Below are 22,561 nucleotides of genomic sequence, written 5' to 3'. Positions count from 1 at the left end.
ACCAGCTAAACTGATCAATTCACCATCTCCCAAACTCACTGTGCACACCCTTAACCCTGGAGCCTTGTTCGACAGAGTTCCTCCATTTTGGAATGTCCCACAACTCTCCTTCCATCTAAACCCCACCCTTAGTAAGAAACCAATTCCACTGCCTCTTCCTCTGTGATCCTTCTGTAAACAACATTTATGTTGTTTATGCCAGCAAGCAGAGTTCCATCCCTCTGTACTCCCCACAGCATCTTTTTGCAGGGGGAGAGTGAACGTATTATTGGAGTATAACATCCAAAGTACACAAATTACAGATCAATAAATATACACAAAGTGAACACATCTGGTAATCAGCACCAGATTAGGTAGAGAACATTATTAGAACCGCCAAAACTTCCTCAGGTCCCCTTCCATTCACTATCCCCCACAAAAGGCTTATTCTATCCTAATGTCCAACACCACAGGTTATTTTGCCTGTTTTTGAAATTGATAGGAACAGGATGGCATAATATACATTCTGTGTCTGGCTTCTGTTACTCGACATTATGTTTGCATGACCCATCTATACTGTGTGAAATTTGTAGTTCATTCTTTCTTATTGCTGTTTAATATTACATTGTATGAATATGTCATAATTTATTCTATTGTTGATGGGCATTTGGGTTGTTTCCAATTGATAGCTATTAAAATAGTGCTGCTATGAACATTCTCATATATGTCATTTGGTAAACATATATATCCTTTTCTCTTGGGTATATAGCTAGGAGGAAAAGTGGGGTCATAACAGATATGTATGTAGAGCTTTCATAGATAATGCCAGTTTTCCAAAGTGGTTATCCCAAGTTACATCACCATCTGGCAAGGTCTGAGAGTTCTAGTTCTCCATGTCCCACTAATATTTGGCATTATTCTTTTCATTTTAGCTTTTTAAGATTCCCCAGTTCTGCTTATAAGCAACAGAAGAGAAGCAAAAGTAGGCAAATGAGCAGCTGTAGCTATCTCTGTTCTGGTCTATTCTACTAGGGTAGACTAAGCTGGTTCTCCTAGGGGCTGTTTGGATTGGCTTGAGGTCAATACTTGGTCCAAAAGCCTACAATGTGGCTTGGTCTATTCAAGGTCTACATGGGAGGTTCTGTTCCATTTTTAAGAAAAGGGTTTTATTTCCTGTATGCAACCCTGAAAGAAGACAAATGACTTTAAATGGTTTCTAGAATCCAACCAAAGGTGAATGTTAAAAAGCTAAAGTTCAAGACTCTAATATCCCTACCTCCTTTTTTCAATTTTATTTTTTAATTGTGAAATATTCATTCATATAAATGCAATATAAATAATTTAAGGAGTAATAAAGCTAATGATTATATACCCACCACCAATTTAGGAAATAGAACACTACCAGTATCTTAGAAACCTGTTTGCCTCTTCCCAGTTATTCCTGTACCTCTCCACAAGTCTGTCACTTTACCCCTCCATATGCACCCAGGAAAAAAAAAAGAACATTCTGCATGATTCCATTAATATAAAACTCTAGAAAATTGAAACTAATCTATAGAGACAGAAAGCAATCAGTGATTGCCTTGGGAGGGATGATGGCAAGGACCAGGAAGGAGGGATTACAAAGAGGCACAGTGATGATTTGGTATACATATATTTTATGGACTCATTACCACAATGTTAGTTAATACATTCATCCCCTTACATAAGTACTTCTGTGTGTGTGTGTGTGTGTATGTGTGTGTGTGTGGTGAGAACTTTTTTTTTTTTTAAGATTTTATTTATTTATTTGACAGACAGAGATCACAAGTAGGCAGAGAGGCTGGCAGAGAGAGAGAGGTGGAAGCAGGCTCCCCACCAAGCAGAGAGCCCGATGTGGGGCTCAATCCTAGGACCCTGGGATCATGACCTGAGCCGAAGGCAGAGGCTTTAACCCACTAAGCCACACAGGCGCCCCTGTGGTGAGAACTTTTAAGAACCACTCTCTAAGCAACTTTCAAGTTGCAGTAAGACAGTACTATTAACTATAGTGACCATCATATATACATTATCTTAATTGTGGTGATGGTTTCAGAGGTGTATATGTATAACAAAATGTACAAATTACACACTTGAAATATGCGCAGTTAACTGTGTGTCAATTAAATGTCAGTCAAGCTGCTAAAACTTTTTGGTATAGGAAAATAGATAGTTAAGAGCTTTTCACATCAATAATTCTCAACTGGAGGACAGATGAGCAAATATCTTCCAGGGAGGCACACCGGAATCACCTGTGAAAATTTTCAAACAATAGAGACCTCTTTACTCTCTCCCCAGAGATTCTAAAATATCCAATTATTTTCATAGGGGTGCGGCCCCATTTAAGAACAACCACTGCAGTAAGCTGGGGTGGATAAAAGGGTTGCGTAGTGAGGCTCTGAAAGAGGTAGTAGAGGAGCGATGGGGAGACAAAGAATATAGGAAGGATAGAATGACAAGGCAGCGGGGTGGTAAAGAGGGAAGAGAAGGGCTGAGGACAAGGAAGCCTCAACACAGACAGCCAAGTCCTTCTGATTTGGATGTGACTACAGTATGGGTACGGTGCTGAAGACAATAGGGCAAGGCGCCTGGGTGGCTCAGTGGGTTAAAGCCTCTGCCTTCAGTTCAGGTCACGATCTCAGGGTCCTGGGATCGAGCCCAGTATCAGGCTCTCTGCTCGGCAGGGAGCCTGCTTCCTCCTCTCTCTCTCTCTGCCTGCCTCTCTGCCTACTTGTGATCTCTGTCAGATAAATTTTTAAAAATATTTAAAAAAAAGACAATAGGGCAAATATGTATTTGGTACGTGGGATGATGATGATGATGATGATTACGTAGTTGGATATTGCTTATTTGTTTCTTCTAAATATTTTTCTTTCTCTCCATTCAATCAGGTAGCCTAGTTGGCTCTGGATCACTGCTACAGGTGCATGTGGAAAGTAGAGAAAGACCATCAGATTTACCGGCTTTTCTCTTTGAAAGGCCTAAGAAGATTCCTGGAAGACAGTTTGTGAGAAGATGCAGAATGATGTGGAAATAAAGAAGGGGGGCTAAATGATTCTCTTTAGATTAGAAAGGTTATTTCCCTGGGCTGGCAGAAAGAGAGAAGTCTGTGGATTCTGGAACAGTTGGGATCCTTGCCTGACTTCCTGGGAGGAGGTAAGATCCAGAGAAGTCTGGGACTATTATCATTTCCAGTTTTTAGCTTATAAAAGAAAAAGATTTGGTGAAATTAATTAACTAGCACGATGACGAAAAAGCTATTAAGTGGGAGAAATGGAACTTGAACCCAGTCAGTCAGGGATATCTACAAACATTGACACCCATCTTAAATATTGGTTCACTAAAATGAGAGGGTGGGGGTAGAGCGAAAACTACAATTTGGGTCCAGTTGTGAAAAAGTGGCTGCTTACCACTTATGTCTAGTTATCCTGCAAAATAATACCTGACTTGAGAACAAGACCGGCTTTCTTAAAAGTTTCTGGTCTAGGGATGACCTTATACCAGTCTCAGTATGCTAGAAGGTTTTCATCTCACCCTGGCTCGACCCTGGACTGTAAAATTTCCTATGGAATGAAATGGCTTTGGAGATTAGGGACAAGCTATTTCTTTTTTAGTTTTGTTCCTTTGCATTATTCCACGTCACAAATTCGATCCTTATACCCAAAAAGCATTGTCCCAAACTCGCCCAGAGTCACTCACCATCCAGCTTTTTCAGTTTGGGAACTCTCTTGGTGGCCTCTTCAATCCAGTTTCCATCAGCAGAATGTTTCTCTTCCAAGGGATTGCCTACAAACACCAGGTCTTCCAGACATGGTAATTCTGCCAGTTTTACAAATTCAGCTACAAGTACAAGGAACACATTCCATATTAAAATGCCAAGTTGTCCTGTTACAATTTTGGGGGTTGAACTCTAGTATGTGTTTGTGACTATTCAGAACCCTCAGTGTGTGACAAATCATTCAGAATGATTTGTTGGTTAAGATTTTGAAGAAAGTAAGGGAAATTATATCATATGAAGTCATTCTCTGAAGACATTATTGAAAGGGAAGGAAAAAGAAGACATACCTCTTCTATCTTTACCCTAGCCTAAGGATGGGGTAAGAAAAGGAGATGAGGTTCAGAATCACAAAGACAGTAACAGGTCTTCTCTATGCTGTACTGTATCAGTGTGGGTTAAGTCAAAATGCTTTTGTCTCTACCCATTCCCTCATCTTCGAGCTCTTTTTTTTTTTTTAAAGATTTATTTATTTTTATTTGAGGGACGCTTGGGTGGCTCAGTGGGTTAAAGCCTCTGCCTTCGGCTCAGGTCATGATCCCAGGGTCCTGGGATCGAGCCCTGCATCGGGCTCTCTGCTCAGCAGGGAGCCTGCTTCCTTTCCTCTCTCTCTTCCTGCCTCTCTGCCTACTTGTGATCTCAGTCTGTCAAATAAAAATAAATAAATAAATAAATAAATAATTTTAAAAATTAAAAAAAAATATTCATTTATTTGAGAGAAAGAGAGAGTGTGTGGGAGGGAGCAGAGGGAGAGGGAGACCGAGAATCTCAAGCAGACTCTCCTTTGAGTGTGGAGCCTGATGTGGGGCTCAAACCCATGACCCCAAGATTGGAAGTTTAACCAACTGAGCCACCCAGCCGCCCCTCATCTTTGAATTATTCTTTTTAAGATTTATTTATTTATTTAATATATAGAGAGAGTGGGTGGAAGGGCAGAGGGAGAGGGAGACAGTCTAAAAGAGACTCCCTGCTGAGCACGGACCCTGCAGGGCTTGATCTCACAACCATGAGATCACAACCTGAGCTGAAACCAAGACTCCAGAGCTTAACTGAACAAGCCATCCAAGTACCCCTCATCTTTGAATTTTCAAGGCACTGCCTTCACACACCTATGGAAGAACTCATTACACAGTTTTATAATTATTAGCTTATAATAACTATAAGCTGTAATAGCTATAATATAAGAGCCTGGCACAGTCCATAACACTGAACAGGGCTTTAGTAAATGCTGAATGAATAATAACACCGTAAGAAAACGAAGTCAGGGCGCCTGAGTGGCTCAGTAGGTTAAAGCCTCTGCCTTCAGCTCAGGTCATGGTCCCCGGATCCTGGGATCAAGCCCCGCATCGGGCTCTCTGCTCAGCACAGAGCCTGCTTCTCTGCCTGACTCTCTGCCTACTTGTGATCTCTGTCTGTCAAATAAATAAATAAAATCTTTAAAAGAAAACAACAAAAAAAGAAAACGAAGTCATATAGACGGCAAATACATCTTCCATCCAAGAATTATTAAATTTAAACTGATTCCATTCAAAAGTTAGGAAAGAAAGACTTTATTTACGATTACTGCAAGATGCCCGAGTGGCTCAGTTGGTTATGCAGCTGCCTTTGGCTCAGGTCATGATTGCAGGGTCCTGGGATTGAGCCCTGAATCAGGTTCCCTGCTCAGTGGAGAGCCTGCTTCTCCCTCTCCCTCTGCATGCTGCTCCCTCTGCTTGTGCTCTCTCTCTCTGTGTCAAACAAATAAAATCTTTAAAAAAAAAAAAAAAAAAAACCTGATTCCATTCAGCTTTTGGACAATAATTTTTTTCCATGATGAATAGGACCAGGATCTATTCAATTATAATCACTTTAAGTAAATATTTAAATGTAAATTTTACACATTCAGCTGAAAGGCTGGAACCCTGTATGCATTTAAAGAAATGTCCCCATTTTGCATCTTGTTCTCTATTTGGGCGATTTTCCATAAATAGGAGGTAGAAGAGCCAATGAAGAGCCAGCTTCAGCTTACCCCAGTCTTTTACGAGGTTATTAGACATGTAGAGAATCTTCAATTTCTTCATTACATGGATCCCTTTCAACTTCTCAATAAAATTGTAGGAGATCCATAGTTCTTCTAATGTGTCCCCTACTGCTTCCTGAAAAAGAAAGCAATTTGGTTTACAAGCTTATTTTTAAACATCAAGCTTTTAAAAAAACTTTTCCTCTGTCCCCTTTGTTTATAAGAAAGGGGACAGAGGAAAAGTTTTTTTTACTTTTCCTCTGACAATGGCCTTTAGAGTGAACTGAAACACACCTGGCCACTAGCAGGAGAGCTGAAGGCAATGTGCAAGTATTTTTCTCATTAAAAAGGCAAGTACAAAAAAAAAAAAAAAAAAAGGCAAGTACAACATTTTCTTCCTCTCTTCAAACTGATCTAAGAATAGTTACTGAAATATCAAAAGGGGAAATAACAGCAATATTTTATCACTTTTATTGAACTGTATAGATTTCAAATTATTTCCCTGTACATTTTATTATTTGATCCTTATAACATTTAAAATAGGCAAAGCAGGTTACTTGATTTCTATTATAGAGAGCTTAAAGGCATTTTCTAAGATCACAATGTTATCAAATAATAAAGCTAGGTCTAAATTTCAGGGTTTTTTTGTTTCAGTATTTACTACAGAAACTTTCAAACACAAGAAGTTGGAAGAATCTTACAACAAGTATCTATGCATCTACGACCCAGACTCTACCATTAACATTCTACTATCCCTTTCCTATCACATATCTGTCCATCTAACCATCCACTATCCATTAATTCCTCTTACTTTATTTATATAAAATAATCAAAATTTACTTTATTATTTTTCTTCTTATTTTGATATATAAAATTCAGCTTAAAACCCACAGGCTTTCCATTATGGTATAAAGATCACACTGGATCTCAAATGCTAGATTAATCAATGGTGGTACAAAGACTCTTCCTTCCTTTATAGACATAAGACAAATATAATGATTATTTCTCTTTATAAAAAAGAAATGAGGGGAACCTGGGTGGCTCAGTCGGTTAAGTGCCCGACTCTTGATTTTGGCTCAGGTCATGATCTCAGGGTTGTGAGATCAAGTCACATATCATGTTTCATGCTGGGCATGAAGCTTGCTTGGGATTCTCTCTCTCCCTCTCTCTCTGCCTGTCCCTCCACTAAAAAAAAAAGTGCTATGCAGGATCAATTATATGCTCAATTCCCTCTTATCCCAAAATAATTTACCTACAACCACATGGTAACATCTAGACTGTGGGGCCTAGGTCTACGTCCTGGTAATTTTCCCTTCAAAGACCCCTAAAGAAAATAAGTGTACCCTGAGTAAATATCCTTAATGCATTTTCTGTACTGGTGGAAGCAGGGGGAAGCCAAGAAGGGAGTGGCCTGAATTAGTCTGTGTGTCATCCCAACTCCCACAATTCATCATAGTTTCAACTTTGAACTTTCAACTTCATTCATATATCAGAACTTTGTGATTTAACCAAACCCCCTCCTCTAGTAGTTTTCTGGTATCTTCTCCCAAAGGACCTAATATAGCCTAACTTTCAGAAGAGGGCAATTAGTCTTCAAATAATTGAAAATGTACATTTTCATCTCACCGCATCTCCATTCATCTCATGTCTCCAATTTAGAAAGTGTGAGGTAGCAGGAAAAACACTGACTAAATATGGATTAGAAGATTTAGGCTCAATTCTGGGTTCTGCTGCTTAGTTAATTTGTTTTACATGTGCGAGTGAGGACCCTCAGTCAATTTCACATAGCCAGCTGGATCAGTTCTCCAAGAGCCAATTTGTTGAATTTACACTTTCACTGATCTGCTGAAAAAGTGTTCAACTACTTATAAATGACAGCAATTCATTTTAGATAGGGTAGAAATTTCTTTAGCTAGGATAACTTTTGAAGATGTCTGTGATGTTTTATTCATCCAAGTACTAATTAAGTTTTAGTTTAGTTTTCAGCCATCTGGATGTAGCTGTTTTACCACTGCTGAATTGCAGCGCACTTGAGGACTTTCCTTTGCTTGGCAATATGACTTTGCGGAATGAGAGTTTCTTATGTATATTGACTCACAAATGTATAGATTTGGGATGCCCAGAGCATAGTTCTTCCAAATCATTTTCAATCCATTCCGCTACTGTACTTCCATAAATGGAAGGATTTGCTAACCAGCTCAATTATATTACTGTTTTTATGTGTTCTAATCATTTGAGAAGTGACTAGTGTCTAAATTATGAAACTAAATTCTACAAAGATGGACTGACAAAAACACAGCTGAGATGAAACAGCTGTATATTAAGACTAAATCAAACCTTAAAAATTTTCAGGGTGTTGAAACACAATTTTCTATATAGTTTTATGTAGGTAATAATGATAAGATTTTAGGAAAGCAATCTGGTGACTATGAACCAGCAAACCTGGCTAAACTGGTGTAGATCAGTTCAGTGAAATCTGTCATTAAGTGCACTGGCTCTTTGGAGAACCGGACATTGAGTAAACAGGTACTTAGCAAACTGATCTGCTTCTGCATGTGATCAAATCATTCCTCCTCCTAGTTTCTTACTCTGTAAAATAAGGAGGTTGGCATATTGAGATATCATTTCACACACATCAGGATGGCTACTATCAGGCAAATGGAAAATAACAAGTGTTGGCGAGTATAGAAAGAAATTGGAATCCTTGTGCAATAGTGGTGGGAATGTAAAATGGTACAGCTACTATACTACAGAACAGTTTGGTGGTTCCTCCAAAAATTAAAAATATGTGATCTAGAATTCCCATTCCTTTTTTTTTTTTAAGATTTATTTATTTATTTGCCAGAAAGAGAGAGAGAGCACAAGCAGGGTAAGTGGTGGGCAGAGGGAGAAGCAGGCTCCCTGCTTGGCAAGGACTCTGATGCAGGACTCAATCCCAGGACCCTGGGATCATGACCTGAGCCGAAGGCAGACGATTAACCAGCTGAGCCACCCAGGCATCCTGGAATTCCCATTTCTGAGCATACACCCAAAAGAACTGGAAGCAGAGTTTTGAAGAGATACTTGGATACAGATGTTCACAGCAGCATTATTTATGAGTCAAAGGGTGGAAACAACTCAAGTATCTATTGATGGATGAATGGATAAACAAAACAAAATATGGTATATACATACAAAAGAATATTATTCATCCCTAAAATGGAAAGAAATTCTGATACATGCTACACATAAATAGGATATTATGCTCAGTGAAATAAGCCAGTCACATGAAGACAAGTACTGTACGATTCCATTTACATGAGGTACACATAGTAGTCACATTCACACAGATAGAAAGTAGAATGGGGTTTTAGAGCTGAGGGGAGGGGACAGGGAAGTTATTGTTCAGTGGGTACAGAAGTGCAGTTTTACCAGCTGAAAAGAGTTTTGGAGATGGATAGCATTGATGGTTGTACAATAATACAAATATACTTAATACCACTGAACTGTACTTTTAAAAATGTTTACCATGGTAAATTTTATGTTCTGTGTATTTTGCAATAATTTTTTTAAAAAGGAAAGGAAATGAGGAGGTTGGACAAGAAGTTCTCTTAGATCCCTTTCAGCTATTAAAGTTTATGATTCTTTGAGGTCAACAAAGTATGAAATTACAAGTACTGAAAACCAAACAAACTAAAAAAGGTGTCTTCCATAAATAGTATTACATTGGAAGTTGTAGGAATGGGAAGGGCTTAATAAAGTGCTATAAAAACCTCCATTTTGGACCACACAAAATGATGATGTTGATTATTAGTGTTTGCTTTTGATATAAAGTAATGAATTCAGATAACAATTTTGCTTAGAAGTCTTTAAGAAGATCTGATTCATAAACAGTTAAGAGCTGTTTGTAGGCAATTGATTATAAATATACCAAAAATAGCTTTTAATATTATAAACAGGAAGTTATTAGAAAGAAATTACCTCATTCATCATAGCAACAAAAACTATAAATTATCTAGGAATACATTTTTTTTTAAAGATTTTTTTTTATTTATTTATTTGACAGACAGTGATCACAAGGAGGCAGAGAGACAGGCAGAGAGAGAGGCAGAGAGAGAGGAGGAAGCAGGTTCCCTGCTGAGCAGAGAGCCCGACGTGGGACTCGATCCCAGGACCCTGGGATCATGACCTGAGCCAAAGGCAGAGGCTTTAACCCACTGAGCCACCCAGGCGCCCCTAGGAATACATTTTTTAAAGATTTTATTTATTTATTTGACAGAGAGAGACTGGGAGAGAAGGAACACAAACAGGGGGAATGGGAGAAGGAAAAGCAGGCTTCCTGCTGAGCAGGGAGCCCAATGTGGGGCTCAATGCCAGGATCCTAATATCACGACCCGAGCTGAAGGCAGATGCTTAACGACTGAACCACCCAGGCGCCCCAGGAATACACTTTTGTAAGAAGTGTACAGGCCTTACAGGAACTAAAATTAAAATTCTACTGAAAGACATAAAAAAATCTGAATAAATCTGCCTGTAAGGGAAGTCTCATTATTATAAAGATATCAATTTTCGGGTGCCTGGGTAGCTCAGTCGTTAAAGCCTCTGCATTCAGCTCAGGTCATGATTCCAGGGTCCTGGGATCAAGCCCCGCATTAGGATCTCTGCTCATCAGGCAGCCTGCTTCCCTTCCTCTCTCTCTGCTTGCCTCTCTGACTACCTGTGATCTCTGTCAAATAAATAAATAAAATCCTTAAAAAAAAAAGATATTAATTTTCTCCAAATCAATCTATAAATTCAATGTAGTTCTAAGACTTCCAATGGGAATTTATTTTTGTGAGCTTGATAAACTGATTTTCAAGTTTCTCTTAGAGAGTAAATATTTAAGAAAAGCCAAGCATTTTGAACAAAGAAAGAGGACCTATCCAAACTGATATCAAAATACATTATAAAGCTAAAGAAAACTAAACCAGCATATTGGAGCTGGAGTATATATATAAGTAAAACAACAAATAGAAAGTTGGCCATCCAGGAACCCACTCATGCATACACAGAGTTTGGTAGGTGGCACTTACAGTGGGAAAAAGAGATTTTTTCAATATATGGCTAACCATTTAAAGAAAAAAAAAAACAAGGTTTGATACCTGCCTAATGAAATATATAAAAATAAACTCCAGATGGACTAAATATATAAACTTCAAAATTTTACACTTAAAAAAACTATAGAAGTACTAGAAGAAAATGTGACTATTTTTATAATCTAGAAGACCTTCTATATAAGATACAAAACATGAAGTCATAAAGTTTGATGAATAGATTTGACAAATTTTAAAATTCCACTTGGCTACTACAAATAAAGTAAAAAGACAAGGGACAAACTAAGAGAAAATACGTTTAATAATTCTGAAAACTGGGGTCCTTGGCTGGCTCAGTTGTAAAAGCATGTAGTTCTTGATCTCGGAAGGTGGGTGTGAGCCCCATGTTGGTTGTAGAGATTACTTAAAAATAAAATCTTAAAAAAAAATCTCAAAACTCTTTGCATTAAATTGAAGTGTGGAACCTGCAATCAGATTGCCTAGATTTGACTATCTTGGCCAACTCCTCCACCCTGTCCACCTTCTTCCTCCTACCCTCTGCCGCTCTTCCATCATTTTCTTTTTTGTTTATCTATTCATCCATTGAAGTACACTTGGGTTGCTTCCATCTTTTGGCTATTGTGAATAATGCTGTTATAAACATGAGTAAACAAATATTTGCTTGTATTTTAGAAGAGAATCATTAGTTTGTTTTTTGAATAGAAAGTAACATACAAAATAACAACAAACCAAAACAAACAAAAAAGCCCTGAAAACTACAAAAAAAAAGCATAAAAAGAAAAATGTTTCACATCTCATACCTCTTCCTTTCTGCAGAGGTAACAGCTATCACCAGAAATATTATATACAGATCGATCTTTCTATCTATATACACATTGCTTATTTTTTCACTTGACAATATACCTTGAAAATTATTCCACCCACCATGTAAAGGTAAGTCCTTCCTCATTTTCCCCTTGATATGTTATTTATTTATTTATTTATTTATTTATTTATTTAATGTAGCTAGTCTACAATTGACAGACACCTAGAGTGTTACAGCTTTTTATACAAGCTATGTTGCAAATAATATATTTGATCTAACATCTTTGGCCATATACATGAGCATGAAAAAAAACTCTTAGATATGGAATAGCTGGGAAAAAGTAAATATATACTGGGGGCCTGGGTGGCTCAGTGGGTTAAGCCTCTGCCTTCGGCTCCGGTCATGATCTCAGGATCCTGGGATCGAGTCCCGGATCGGTCTCTCTGCTCAGCAGGGAGCCTGCTTCCCTCTCTCTCTCTGCCTGCCTCTCTGCCTACTTGTGATCTCTCTCTCTCTGTGTCAAATAAATAAATAAATCTTTAAAAAAAAAAACCCATACTGAAGACTGTGACAGCTACTACAAACTGCTGGTCTCAGCAACAGTGTTTTGTTTTATTTTAAATATTTTATTTATTTATTTGTCAGAGAAAGAGAAAGACAGAGAGAGCACAAGCAGAGACAGCAGCAGGCAGCATGAGCAGCAGACTCCTGGCTGAGTAGGGAGCCCAATGCAGGACTCCATCCCAAGACCCTGAGATCATGACCTGAGCGGAAGGCAGATATTTAATCCACTGAACCACCCAGATGGCCCTCAGCAATAGTTTTTAAGAGTGTCTGTTCACTACACTTGGGCACTTCACATAACTACCTAAGACTGAGTGTCTTTATCTTGAAATGAGGATTTTTTTAAATCTTAAAATGAGGACATTTTGTGAATTTCAAAGGAGACAATGCATATAAAGAGTCTGTTACATAGATAATAAATGTTAACAACAATAATAGTAATACTATTCTCAACAATGGATATTAGAAATATTGAGAGTGATTAGAATTCAATAAGAAAAAAATAAAGCCAATAGAAAAATGGGTAAAAACTATATTTGGTCAATTTCCAAAAGAGGAAACATACATAACAAAAATATAGGAGGACATTCAAAATCAGAACTAGAGAATACAGATTAAAACAACACAGTAGTCTGGGGCGCATGCGTGGCTCAGTGGGTTAAGCTTCTGCCTTTGGCTCAGGTCATGATCCCAGGATCCTGAGATGGAGGTCCTAGGATTGAGCCTCGAACCCTACATCGGGCTCTCTGTGCAGCAGGGAGCCTGCTTCCCCCTCACTCTCTGCCTGTTGCTCTGCCTACTTGTCATCTCTGTCAAATAAATAAATAAAATCTTTGAAAAAAACAACAACACCACAGTACTCCATTTTTGCCCATCATATTTTACCATATTAAAAACAGGGATAATACTCATGATATTGAGGGTGGAGGGGATAATCCTCTCCCATACACCATTGATGGAAGTAGAAACTGGCACTAGCATTGTAAGAGCAATCTGAGGTGCCTACCAAAAATTTAAATATGCACAAATATTCTCAGCATTCTACTTCAGCAATCTAGCCTACATAAACATTCAAATAACTGTTGAAGGTTATGTGTGAAGATATTCACAGCAGCATGATTTGTAATAGCAAAAAGAAAAAAGATACCCCTTCCTGAAACAAATAATATGAACACTCAGCAGTATAAGGAATAAATGCATTGTTATATACTGAAATGTGAAACTATAAGCTATTAAAAGCTATTTATAAGCTATTAAAAAAAATAATGCACTGGGGATTCAGTTAAGTGTCTGCCTTGGGCTCAGGTCATGATCCCACAGTCCTGGGATTGAGCCCCATGTCAGGCTCCCTGCTCAGCCGTGAGTCTACTTCTCCCTCTGCCCCCACACCCCCAATTTGTGTGAGATCTCTATCTGTCTCTCTCTCAAATAAACACAATCCTTAAAGAAAATGAAAATGCAATGGGGTGCCTGGGTGGCTCAGTTGGTTAAGCATCCCACTCTTAATTTTGGCTCAGGTCATGATCCCGAGGCTGAGATCGAGCCCCACATTGGGCTCCATGCTCATTGAGGAGTCTGCTTCTTTCCCTCTTCTCTCCCTCCGCCCCTCCTCCAACACAAGCTCTCTCTCAAATAAATAAAATAAATCTTTAGGGGCACCTGGGTGGCTCAGTGGGTTAAGCCGCTGCCTTCGGCTCAGGTCATGGTCTCAGGGTCCTGGGATCAAGTCCCGCATCGGGCTCTCTGCTCGGCAGGGAGCCTGCTTCCACCTCTCTCACTCTCTGCCTGCCTCTCTGCCTACTTGTGATCTCTCTCTGTCAAATAAATAAATAAAATCTTTAAAAAAAAAATCTTTAAAAAAATACATTAAATCTTCATGTCTTGACATGGAAGGATATCCCTGATATACTGATGAATGAAAAAGCAGAAAAAATATGGCCTGTATATTATCAGTACAAACATATATAACATATATATATATATATATATATATATATATATATATATATATATACACACGCACACACACACAGATATCTATAGGTATAAAGAGGAAAGACTTTCAAAGTGTATTTCATGTATTAATGAAATGCTTGATTTGTTTTTTATAATTAATGTATATTACTCTTAGAATTAAAAAGGTAACCTAATAGTTTCTGTACTTAGGAACATATTGAGTCACTCAGTAAATATTTACAGAGTGCCTACTACACGTATCCAGCACTGACATACATGCGATAAACAAAACTGATGTACTCCTTAGAACTCAAGTGTGTGTGTGTGTGTGTGTGTGTGTGTGTGCACGTGACATGACAGAGAATAAACAAATGAAAATTTCAGATAATAACAAGGAAGATGAAGAAAACTGTAAGTGGTGAGAGTTACTGCCTAGAGGGCAACTTTAGATATATGGCAGCTGGGACGCTTCTGCACAGGAGACATCCAGGCTGAAGTGTGAAGGCCAGTAATGAAGAAATCCAAAGTAACAGAGTTGATAAGGCTGTAGAAATAGCAAGTACGGGGGTCTTCAGGTGGGAACAGACCTGGTGTGTTCAAGGAGGAGACAGACCAGTGGCTGTAGATTACCAACTATGAAGAGTAACATGGAATGAGATCTGAGAGGGAGGTAGAGGCCAGATTACATACACAAATGGGCTTTGCTATGTACCTTGTTAGCTTTCCTGAGTCCTTTCCTTTGATTTAACATTCCAGGTTTCACATATTAGTCATCTGTAACTTACAGAGGCAGCTATGTGAATTCATGCTTTGAGGCTGGTGTGTCTAGGTGAATAAATCAGTTAGTACGTGAACCTGCCTGAAGCCTGGCATCTGTATCCCTATGCACTTATTTTCCTTTCATCTATGCATAAGTAGTATAACTTGTGGATTGGTTAAATGTTTGATGTATACATAGTATATGCACATACACATATATGTACACACACACGCACACACACACACACACACACACACACCCTGGGAAGAAAACTGCTGGGTGGTATTGATAGAAGTCTATGGAAAGTAAAGAGATCTAAGCAAGTGATGGTTCAGCTAGATAATACCTATATACATGCCTTTAATCCTGTATTCATAATTTCTTTGTGGTTTCTAGGTATATATTATATTTCATGGGAGAAGGTAGATACTATAGCAGTGCTTGAGAATCTGGTGTTCTGTAAAAACCTGGGGAACATCAAGCATCTGGCATATTAATCCCCAGAATTTGGGGCATGTTTACTTGCAAACTCTTCCTTTACAGATAATTCAAAGTAATGTTTAGCTTGAAATATATTAAATTCTGAACTTCTGTTGACAAATTAGCATTGTACCCATTATGAATAATGTCTCTATACTTGACATTTTTACCATCTAGGGCCCAGAAGAATGGAAAGAAGGAAAAATTCCTTTACATTTGTGAATCATTTAGAACATCAAAAAAATTTCATTTCACAGATCTTTAAAGGATTTCACTTATCATATCCAACTAGCAAGCACACAGTTCATCTACTGGTTATTATTTTGAGGGAGAAAACTACCTTTATTTAACCCAAAATGTAATCTCTAAGAATTTCCAAATATTTTATAAGTTTATTAGTAACACTTCATGTGGGTGAGTAAAGACATTTCAAGATAATTCCAAAATCACAACTCTGAACACTGACTCCTGTTCAGGTATTATAGTGGCCTCTGCAACAAGGGGACGGCCACTTCAGCCTGTCTGGTTTGGTGAGGTTATTGTCGAGAAGCTCCGTAGATTCATCCCTGCTGGTTCTTAGGAAGCACAAGCTAGACTTACTGGGGGAGTGAGAGGAGAAGGCCAGAGTCATAAAAAATTTCAGACTGTTGGGATGCCTGCTTGGCTCAGTCAGTTAAGGGCCTGCCTTCGGCTTAGGTCATGATCCCAGGGTCCTGGGATGGAGCCCCACTATCAGGCTCCTTGCTCAGTGGGGAGCCTGTTTCTCCCTCTGCTTGCCCTTCCCCTGTTTGTGCTTTCTCTTTCTCTCTCTCTCTGACAAATAAATAAAAATAAAATCTTTTTTAAAATTTCAGAATGTTTATAAATTATTTAACAATAAACACTTAAAAAAAATTATTGTTGGGGGACCTGGGTGGCTCAGTTGCTAAGCATCTGCCTTCAGTGCAGGTCATGATCCCGGGGTCCTGGGGTGGAGCCCATCATGCTCCCTGCTCAGTGGGGAGTCTGCTTCTCCCTCTCTCACTTCCCATCCCCTCTGCTCATGCTCTCTCTCTCTCTCTCTCTCTGTCTAAAATAAACACATAAAATCTAAAACAAATTTAAAAATTTATCTTTTGGGGAACATATACAAGAAAAAGACATTGACTTTGTCATTCCTGAAACTGTCTAGTTTTACAGTATTGTTTCATCTCAACATTTTTGCAAGGAAATTCAAATGGCCAATAAATACACGAATAAAATACAGTGTCAAAAACTTAAAAAATTTTAAATGCCCAAGTTTGGTAAGGGGAAATAGGAACCCTGATACATTACTGGTAGGAATATAAATTGTTTCAAACTTTCCAAAGGGTAACCTGATAATATGTTATATAGAAGGCTTAAAATAAATTTATACTTCTTGACGCAGCAATTCCACTTCAAGGACTTTATCCAAAGAATTACTCACAGATATGTGTGATAATATAGCTAAAAGGAGATTTATAATAGCATTTATGGTAACAACTCCAAACTAGAAACAATGACTAATAAGTAACTGACTTAAATTATGGTATATCGATAAAATAGAATATTACGCTGTTATTTAAAAAGGGTATGGTTGAAAATTATTTTAAAAACTTGAGTTATGGGGCACCTGGGTGGCTCAGTGAGTTAAGTGTTCAACTCTTGATTTCGGCTCAGGTCATATTTCAGGGTCAGGAGATTAAGCCCTGCGACAGGCTCTGCACTCTGCAGGCAGTCTGCTTCTCTTCCTCTCCCTCTGTCCCTCCCCCTGCATGTGTGCACACAGGCATGATCTCTCAAATAAATAAAATCTTAAAAAAAAGAAAAAAACAAAACAGAACAACTTAAGTTACATCCTCTGATCAAAAACCTCCAATGACTATTCAAGCCATTTGGAAAAAAAATCCAAAATCTTATTATGACCTATAAGGCTCCATGTGGCCTGGTTCCTGGCTTCCTACCTCAGGGAGGACAACTTCCCCCTGCCCCCACCTCATTCAACTCTTCTGCTCTTACTCAATCATATCAATTACCTTCAGTTTCAGGACATCTACCTTTGCTCTCCCACCTCAGTCTGGAACACCAGTCCCTTGGTCAGCTTTAGAGCTTACATCCTCACTTCCCATCCACCCATGCTTTTGTATGTTTTGTTTTTCTTCATTGCCTTCATCACCACCCATATTATATAATCTATTGTTTATGTACTCTACAAATATTTTCTAGTCTGCCTCCCTCTACTGTAATAGAAGTTCTAGGGGAGCAAGGACTTCCTTTCATATTTTTCTGTATCTCTGATGCCCAGAACAGCACCTGGCTTAAAGTAGGCATTCAGGAAATATACTAAATGAGTTTGTTTAATGACTGAATAACATGAAAAAAATCATCTTTACATATTAAGTAAAAAAATAAAAGATCCTTGGGGCGCCTGGGTGGCTCGGTGGGTTAAAGCCGCTGCCTTCGGCTCAGGTCATGATCTTGGGGTCCCAGGGTCCCGGAATCGAGTCCCACATCGGGCTCTCTGCTCAGCAGGGAGCCTGCTTCCTCCTCTCTCTCTCTCTGCCTGCCTCTCTGCCTACTTGTGATCTCTCTCTGTCAAATAAATAAATAAAATCTTTAAAAATAAAATAAAATAAAATAAAATAAAAGATCCAAAATAGTATGTATAGTATGGTTTCATTTTCTACATCAAAGAATAGAAAAAAATGCAAGAAAGATGACAATCAAAATGTCAGCAATATTTATGAGGTGCCTGGGTGGGGTAGTCAATTAAGCATCCGACTCTTGGTTTTGGTTCAGGTCGTGCTCAGGGTCACGACTGAGCCCCACCTCAGCTCTCCATCTCCCTCTGCCCCTCCTCCTGCACACTCTGTCTCCCTCAAATAAGTAAGTATATCTTTAAAAAAAAGTTACCAATATTTAAACTGTAAGTGATCTATAGGTACCTTTCATAGTTGCTTTTCTATTTAGTAAAGTTTCTACAATGGACAAATATTGCTTGTATATTAAGGAAAGAAGTGCATGCTTTTTTAAAGAAATAAATAACAACCTACCAGTCCATTTAAGTTCTTTATGTTGTTTCTTCCTAAAGACAATATCCTCAAGTTTTCTGCAGTGGGGAAAAAAAACCCACAGTTATTTGTTTATGAGAATCATATTACAGCTGTTGTAAATCTAGTATAATGAAGTGTTAATAAACTTTATATAATAAATATACTTATCTAATGAGTAAGAAAGGCTGTATTAATAAAAAGTGGTATTCAAGTAGGAAACTAACTTACTTATCATTGAAGGTAAACACTACAGCTATAATTTCACATCATGACAACATGAAATTTACAAATGGTCAGCTATCTTGAATGCATGGTTTTAAATTGCTGGCTAGGAAAAATACTTCAGGGATAAAATAAGTAAAGAAGATTTGAACTTTAAATTCGGAAGCATATATATTTCAAATCTACTATAGCATGAGGACTCACATTAGAAAATAGGAACATATCTATGTATAGCCCGCTTCACTCCACAAAGGATTAAAAGTGAAATCAAATGACTTAGTATTTTAAAATCTTTTGCTTTCAAACATTTAAAGAGTTAGATTGTGATTTGCTTTAAAAATGCTTATTTGTGGGGCACCTGAGTGGCTCAGTGGGTTAAGTCTCTGCCTTCGGCTCAGGTCATGATCTCAGGGTCCTCGGATCGAATCCCGCATCAGGCTCTCTGTTCAGCAGGGAGCCTGCTTCCCCTTCTCTCTCTGCCTGCCTCTCTGCCTACTTGTGATCTCCCTTTCTCTGTCAAATAAATAAAAAAATAAAATCTTTAAAAAAAAAAAAAGCTTATTTGTGGGGTGTCTGGGTGGCTCATGTCCTGTCTTTGGCTCAGGTCATGATCCTAGGGTCTGGGATCCAGCCCTGCATTTAGCCCCACATCCAGCCCTGCATCCAGCTGCCTTCTCTGCAGGAAGACTGATTCTTCCTCTCCCCTCCCCCTGCTGGTGTGCCCTCTCGCTGTGTCTCTCTCTGTCAAATAATAAAGAAAATCTAAAAAAAAATAAAAAGATAAGGAGTACAACAAAAACAATGATGGTGAGGAATTAAAATTTAAATATTACAAGTATTAAACACAAGACAGATTTGAAAAATATATAATTAAAAAATCTAATTCTTCCATTTAATTGTAACTCTAAAAAAGCTTTAAAATGTCTTTAAAATGTTCAGATCTCGTGTTCTAATGTTCTTTGGATGACCACATTTAAGACACATGGTGGATATAGTCTCGCTGCCATCTGACAATTACTGTGGTTAGAACAGGTGCCAGTTTCTGGAATTACATAGTGTCTCTGGAATGTTTATTCCAATAACGAGAAAATCCAAGAACCATCTGTTACTGTGGATCACTTACTTAAGCCATTGAGGTTGGCAATTTTTTCAATGCAGTTTGTAGACAGTGAAAGCTTCCTTAAAAAGAACAAAGGAAAACTTGAATTAATACAAAACAATTTTAAGTGGTATATTAGACAAATAAATAAATAAATAAATCGTGTATCAGGAATTCATCAAGTGCCCACACAAGATAATATTTAAGTCATGTTTTCTTTTTACACTGAATCCTTTTTTTCCCCTCTCAGACATGGCATGTATTCTTTCATTTTGAAATCAATCCTCATACTTTTTTCCTGATTACAGAAGTTAAATCATATTTATTGTAGAAAATTAAAAAAAAACTTTCTGAAGGTAATTTGGTGTTACCTATTAAATTTTTTAAATGCATGTGTTCTTTGACCCAGTAATTCATTTCTAGGAATACGTCCTACTGCAATGCTAATACCAATGCCAACAGATCTATAAGCTAGATTATTTAGTGTATTATTGTAAGAGCAAAAAAAAATGGGGAAAAATCTGTAAACATCTAGCAACTGAGGGATAGGTAATGGAAAACTATGCTGTCACTAATACAAATGGAATTGGGCTCCAGATACCAGCTTGGGAAGATGTCCATGATGTGCGCTCAAGTAAAAAACCACCTAGCAGAACAATACATTTTATATGATCCCTTTTGATAAAAAGCAGAACTATAGGGTATCTGGGTGGCTCAGTTGGTTAAGCAACTGCCTTCGGCTCAGGTCATGATCCTGGAATCCTAGGATCGAGTCCCACATTGGGCTCCTTGCTTGGCAGGGAGTCTGCTTCTTCTGCTGACCTCTCTCCTCTCATGCGCTCTCTCAAATAAATAATAAAATCTTAAATAAAAAAGAAAGCAGAACTATATATGTGCATGTGCGAAGATATTTATTTGCTTGTGTGTTAAATCATTCAGAAATGAATACTGAGGATGAACCATGAGAGACTATGGACTCTGAAAAACAATCTGAGGGGTTTGAAGTGGCGGGGGGGTGGGAGGTTGGGGTACCAGGTGGTGGGTATTATAGAGGGCACAGCTTGCATGGAGCACTGGGTGTGGTGAAAAAAATAATGAATACTGTTTTTCTGAAAATAAATAAATTGGAAAAAAAAAAAAAAGGAAATGAATACTGAGGAAGTCCTATGTAATCCTAACCACTCCACAGATTCCCCCAGAAAGAACTACTTTTAGTGGTTTGTATATATTTGTCTAGATTTTTTCTACTCATAACTCAGTTATATAAAAAAATAATTTAGGGGTGCCTCAATGTCTCAGTTGGCTGAGCCTCTGACTGTTGATCTCAGCTCAGGTCTTGAGCTCAGGGTCATGAGTTCAAGCCCTGGATTGGGCTCCACAGTGGGTGTGGAGGCTCCTTACCGAAAAAAAAATAAAAGAAAAAAATATTGTACAGGGACATAACCTCACATTCTTAGCCATCCCTTCTTTTCTTTCTTTTTTTTCATTAGACATCCTTTCTTGACAAAAACATTTAATATTTTAGTTTACTTTATGCAAAAAATATAATAAAAGCTAATTTTATTGAACAAAATCTGTGCTCAGAACTCTTCCAAGTACATAAACTGTTTTAACCATCACAACAATCCTGTGAAATAAGTACTATTATGATCACCCGTATTTTACAAATGAGTAAACTGAGGTACAAAGATGTTAAGGAATTTGCCTAATATTACATAGCCAGAAAGGGGCAGGGACTAATTTAAACCCCTCCAAAACTGACGCTAAAACATGTGGTCTTATCCTTTCTGATATGACTTGAAGAAGAATTCTTCATTTTTTTTTAATAAAAGTAACTACTATACAGTGTAAATTATTGGTCAAATCTGTATATTTTCCAATAATCCCCAACTCCTGACTACTACCAGTATAAAATGGAGTGCTTTAAATGTGGGAATGTGATTGGGGATGAATTCTTTAATTGGTGTCTAGGCAACCTACCCAAAGAGATTGTCAGCAAAAATATGAATAGGCTGACTCTTTCCAAGCCGCCTCCTAGTACTCTGGTACTAGGTACAAAACCTTCTCAAATGTTTGCCTTTGAGATGTCTTTATGATAAAAAGATATCTGACCATTTTGAAACAGTGCTCTTTGAAATCATGCTTTTGAAGCAAAAAAAAAAATCTAAGATGGAATTTTATATAATACACTGTGCTATCATCATAAGGGACAAGTTGCATACAATAACTAAGTATGTTTGCTTTTCCCTTTCATTCCAAAGACAGATACTAGCCTAATGCATGGGTTCACAAATTATGTGTCTAAGAGATACTCAAGTTGCTTATTATAAATACAGATTGGGGTGCCTGGGTGGTTCAGTCGTTAAGCATCTGTCTTCGGCTCAGATCATGATCCCAGGGTTCTGGGATCGAGCCCCACATCAGGCTCCCTGCTCAATGTGGAGCCTGCTACTCCCTCTCCCACTCCCCCTGCTTGTGTTCACTCTTTTATTGTCTCTGTCAAATAAATGAATAAACTTAAAAAAAAAAAAGATTCCTAGATCTCATCAGTAGCTATTTTGTTTCTGTAAATTGGGATGGGGCTTATCTCCTGTATAAGGAGATTCTTATGTTGGTGGTCAGTGCACTATACTTCGAAGCACACAGGGTGGAGAAAGCAGAAAGAACCCTAGGTGTTTCTACAATATTCTACAGCTCTGAGAAGAGACATTGCTGCCAGAGAGCATGGTCACAAGGGGTCATGGTTTAACTGCCTCAAATTTGCCACAGAAGCTTGCCA

General features: G+C 38.1%; 1 protein-coding gene across 1 annotated transcript in view; it reads right to left on the bottom strand.

The window, feature by feature from the left end:
* Window positions 1–22,561, bottom strand: part of DNAL1 (dynein axonemal light chain 1) — a 40,535-nt gene that overhangs the window by 5,567 nt on the left and 12,407 nt on the right. Inside the window, exons 4-7 of the mRNA XM_044230055.1 lie at window positions 19,807–19,862; window positions 18,462–18,517; window positions 5,781–5,907; window positions 3,697–3,837 (exon numbers count right to left, since the gene is read on the bottom strand). Of these exons, the coding sequence (XP_044085990.1) occupies window positions 3,697–3,837; window positions 5,781–5,907; window positions 18,462–18,517; window positions 19,807–19,862 (380 nt within the window). The remainder of the gene's footprint in view (window positions 1–3,696; window positions 3,838–5,780; window positions 5,908–18,461; window positions 18,518–19,806; window positions 19,863–22,561) is intronic.

The sequence above is a fragment of the Neovison vison genome, chromosome 13 (assembly GCF_020171115.1).
Source record: "Neovison vison isolate M4711 chromosome 13, ASM_NN_V1, whole genome shotgun sequence".
NCBI lineage: Eukaryota > Metazoa > Chordata > Mammalia > Carnivora > Mustelidae > Neogale > Neogale vison.
Note: the sequence above shows the minus strand (reverse complement) of the source record. Positions and strands in the feature narration are given on the sequence as shown.